This window comes from Volvox carteri (assembly GCF_000143455.1).
Source record: "Volvox carteri f. nagariensis unplaced genomic scaffold VOLCAscaffold_30, whole genome shotgun sequence".
NCBI classification, from domain to species: domain Eukaryota; kingdom Viridiplantae; phylum Chlorophyta; class Chlorophyceae; order Chlamydomonadales; family Volvocaceae; genus Volvox; species Volvox carteri.
In genome coordinates, this window is record NW_003307573.1 from 740,772 (window position 1) to 744,867 (window position 4,096).

Below are 4,096 nucleotides of genomic sequence, written 5' to 3' on the forward strand. Positions count from 1 at the left end.
GGGGGGGGGGGGTTGGGCAGATATGAAAGGGACGACGACGAGCCCCAGAGGTTAGAGGAGCACAAACCCACCAATCAAAGACTGCCCATGTGACACAATGCCGTTGTACGGCACATTCGTTACGCTGTACGAATGAAATAACACGAAAAGACGGAGACCCTTTACCCACGGCGCGGTGTGTCGTACTACATTGAGTCCGGCCCGAGAGGACGTTAACCAACCGACAAATCATAAAACCCGACCCAGCCGTTCAGTGCAGCAACGCGTGCCGGAAGCAGGTATTCCTTTCCTCCTGTGCCGTACACTTTGGCAGGACATAATCGTACACCCGTACGGCAATCGCAGTTTATATTACGTACCAGCAAGTTGACAGCGCTCTTTTGCAAGAAGACCTTCCCGATCAATTTGGCGATATCGTGGCCAGATATGTCCACCTCGCCGTGCTCGGCCAGAGCCTGTACGACCGGAAGTACGACAAAGAAGCCCGTACGACAGGCCTGAATGCCGTATAAAGTCAAGAATGACGAAGAGCCTTGGTTACTATAGCCTTGCATAGCCGTGTGAGAAGATTACCTACTTCAAAAGAGATAAACACATGCCGGCCCCCCAACCCACCCTCATCACCCTGCGCGATGGCTAAATCTCCCCCTCGCCTCTACACATACACGCTACAGGCGGGTGGGACCCCGTACGACATCAACACTAACTGTGCCGCACGTGTGGCAGGTTCTTGGTCTCCAGTACGACATGCGTCACGCGTTTCTCGTACACCGATAGCTTGGTGGACTGTGCCAGAGCGTAACTGATAGCCAGTTTCATCTGGGGGGCCGGGGGGTTGGGGGTAGCGTGGAGGTTTTGGGGGTGCGTGTGTGTATGGTTGTGTGTATGTGTGTCCAGGGGGGGACAGAACAAAAACCACCCGACAGCCTGGGAGAAGTTTACCCCTCATTTCCCCCCCCCACAACACATACAAATACAAACACACACGCACCCAGACAGACAGACAGACAGACAGACTCACAAACAGACTCACAAACATATAAACACACACCTTGTAGTCTTGCGCGTATCTCCGGTGCAACGTGACGGTGTCGTTCTGTACGTGTTGCTGTTTCTCGTGACTGAAGCAGTACTGAAACTCATCCTGGGGGAGGGGGACGGTGTCCGTGTGTATGTATGTACATACGTACATATGTATATGTGTTTGTGGGTTTTGGGTGTCCGTGTGCTCCGGTTCTTGGTGGGGGGAGAGGGGCCGGTGCACCCTCACTCATTCCTTCCCCCCCTCCCCATTTTCTTTTTTCCTTCGCCACCCCCTCTAAGCCAAATTCCCCCCCTTTTTCCCCAGCAGAAAAACCCACCACCTCCGTCCACTGCTCCTCCAAGGGGTCCTTCATACACTGCGTGGCTATTCCCCGTACGATAGTCATTTCCTGGGCCTTAGTCATACCTGTACGGCAGACACACATACACATACACACACGAACACATGTACGCACGTAAATAGCCAAATTACAAAAAGCCAGAGGGAGGGGAGAGGGGAGAAAGACGAACCACACACGAGGGGAGAGGGGAGAGGGGAGAGGGGAGGGGGCTTTCTGGTCCGGAAGAGTTCCGGCCTGCTCATGTTCATACCCATGCCCCCGTGTCTCAAACCCAACCGTTCCCCCCCTTCCGTATTCTCCCGCAACCCCCCTCCTTGCCATTCCCCTTCCCCCCCCCTCCCCCCTCGCAAGGCCCTCATGACCCGGTCCCGGGGGAAGATCTGTCCGTCTCCCTCCTCCCTTGCGCTCCACCCTCCCTTTTCCCCCTCTCCCCTAAAAATCCCTAAAAACCCTCTCCCCACTACACCCCGCCCCAGGTGCTCTCATTCAAAACAAAAACACATTGTTCCCTCCCTAACACGGCAAAACAAACGGGCTCTTTGTGACATGCATGTCACCCAATCGGCACGTCCTACTCGCGGCTCAGTACTGCACAAAACACACACACACACACATACACCCCTCTTAGCCCCTGACCTCCCAGATTTCCCCTCCCCGCCACCACCACCCCACTCACCCCAGCACGCCACCACTCCGTAGTCAAAGAAAAACACATCACCCCCCGGCTGCGTGTCAGCACCCTTGATGTACTCCACGTAAAACACGTCCGGGAAGGAGCGAACCTGCCGGGGGGAGGGCCCCGGGTGGCGGGCGGGAGGGGGGGATTTTGAGGGAGATGGTTGCAGTTGGTTGTTTTGGTTGGTTTTGTCGTTGGTGATGGGACGGGAGTGGAGACTTTCGCGAGGGGTTGGTAAAATGACAGTCCACAGTCCCGGCGTACAAAGCGACACAACGAAACGTTGTGGTTAAGGAAATTTTGGAAATCGTGGAACTGCCCCCCCCGGGAACCCCCCCTCTGAATTCAAATTCAAATGTACACCCCCCAAGTAATGGGAGTGGCTAAGAGCATCCAAGGGAAAACTCTAAAACCGTACTAAAACCCTACTACCACCCTACTAAAACCTCATTTGTAAAATCTTACGAAACCCAAAAAACCCAAAACCCCGACAACCCCTGCTTTCCCCCGGGGGTTCCCCCCATACGGCCCCGTTGGATTGCCCCTCTCCCCACCCCCACCCCCCAGCGGTGGTTTGGTGGTTTGGACGAGCCGGCGCAGTCGACCCGTCGCCCTGATCCGATTTTCCCGCCTTTCCGTTGCCCCTTCCCCTCTATTTCCCGGGCTTGGTAAATCATTCTTCTCCCTCCCGCCCTCCCCCTCCTTCCATCTCCCAATTCAAAATCTATCCCCTGACCCTAAACCCTGCGCCCCCCGAACACCCACACTCACACTCACCTCGCAATGACGCCAGTCTAAATTTTGAGAAATTTCGGATCCTATGGCGGCAAACCCATGCGTGCGTGCGTGGCCCCTCCCTTAAACCCGTAGCCGGGCGACGGCAGTAGCATACTGCGCTTCTGTAAGCCATCCCCTCCCATCCCCCACTGGTCCCCGCCTGGTCCCCCCATCCCGGCTCGGGACGCCATCCCGCACCCCTACCGTGCTTGGAGGGTACGTCAGTTTCAGCAGCTCCTCCAGCTTCTTGCGGTCAAAGCTGTCCGCGACACAATAAAACCTTTTTTGGGGGGAAGGGGGATGAGATAATCGAGAGGGGGGAGAGATGAATGGGGGGGAAGGTGATGGGGGAGAATTACATACACATACACATACATACATACATACATACATACATACATACATACATACATACATACATACATACATACATACATATATACATACATTAATATGCGAGGTTAAGGCTGGCAGAGGTTAAGGCCTGACTTCTGCTCCCGTCCGACCCGGGTTCAAATCCGCCTGCCGGCTCCTCGGGTGTTTGAGAAGTGTTGAAATGGGAGGTGGCCCCCCATCATATGGACGATGTAGGACGTGATAAAATCAACTTGCGAGCTAACCAGGAACTAAGTTGATGCGCCGTTGATCCGCTAGATTTGTTTGGATGCTGGTGGTGAATTGCCGAACCCAACGAATACATTCTGAAGTCGGATGGGGTGACGGATTAGGGTGCCTTGGTTCGTTGTTGGCTGTCTCAGGGGGCCTCCCCTGTCCGGGCAGCCCTAGCCGCTTTTCCCCTTGTATTCCCGGTGGTGGTGGTGGTGGTGGTCGGGGAGTGCAAGAAACCCTAGGCAGGCTGCGTGGCCGTGTCAACATCTCATCTCATCTCGTCCCCCCCTTGATCACCTTGATCCAGTAACTTGTTGTGTATGATGAGTCACCTTCCCGCCTTCTCCCTCACACGCCCCGGCCTCCTCCTTTCCCTCCCGTCCTAGTCGCTTAGTCGCCACCTAGTCATTTGGTTGTTCTTGCTTTGGACTCGGCAGCTGCTTTTCTGTTTCGAAATCTAACTGTCTACGTTGCCGCGATGACTACAAACAACTCACTACGGGCCAGTATCTTACAGTTTTTCGTACATTTTCTCTTGGTCTAAACTTGGAATTTCCATCTATGGTATTTTCTTTTCCTCAATCGTGCCGTGCTTCATCGTATCCCCCTCCTCCTCCCACACCCCTCCCTCCCTCCCCCACCCCCCCCC

At 54.9% G+C, this 4,096-nt stretch overlaps 1 protein-coding gene across 1 annotated transcript in view; it reads right to left on the reverse strand.

Annotated features, from left to right (window-relative positions):
* VOLCADRAFT_93224 (uncharacterized protein) overlaps positions 1-4,096 on the reverse strand; it is a gene marked incomplete at both ends in the record, with an annotated part of 6,667 nt that overhangs the window by 1,358 nt on the left and 1,213 nt on the right. The window contains 6 exons of the mRNA XM_002952542.1: positions 360-455; positions 718-819; positions 1,052-1,144; positions 1,362-1,450; positions 2,062-2,167; positions 3,043-3,118. Of these exons, the coding sequence (XP_002952588.1) occupies positions 360-455; positions 718-819; positions 1,052-1,144; positions 1,362-1,450; positions 2,062-2,167; positions 3,043-3,118 (562 nt within the window). The remainder of the gene's footprint in view (positions 1-359; positions 456-717; positions 820-1,051; positions 1,145-1,361; positions 1,451-2,061; positions 2,168-3,042; positions 3,119-4,096) is intronic.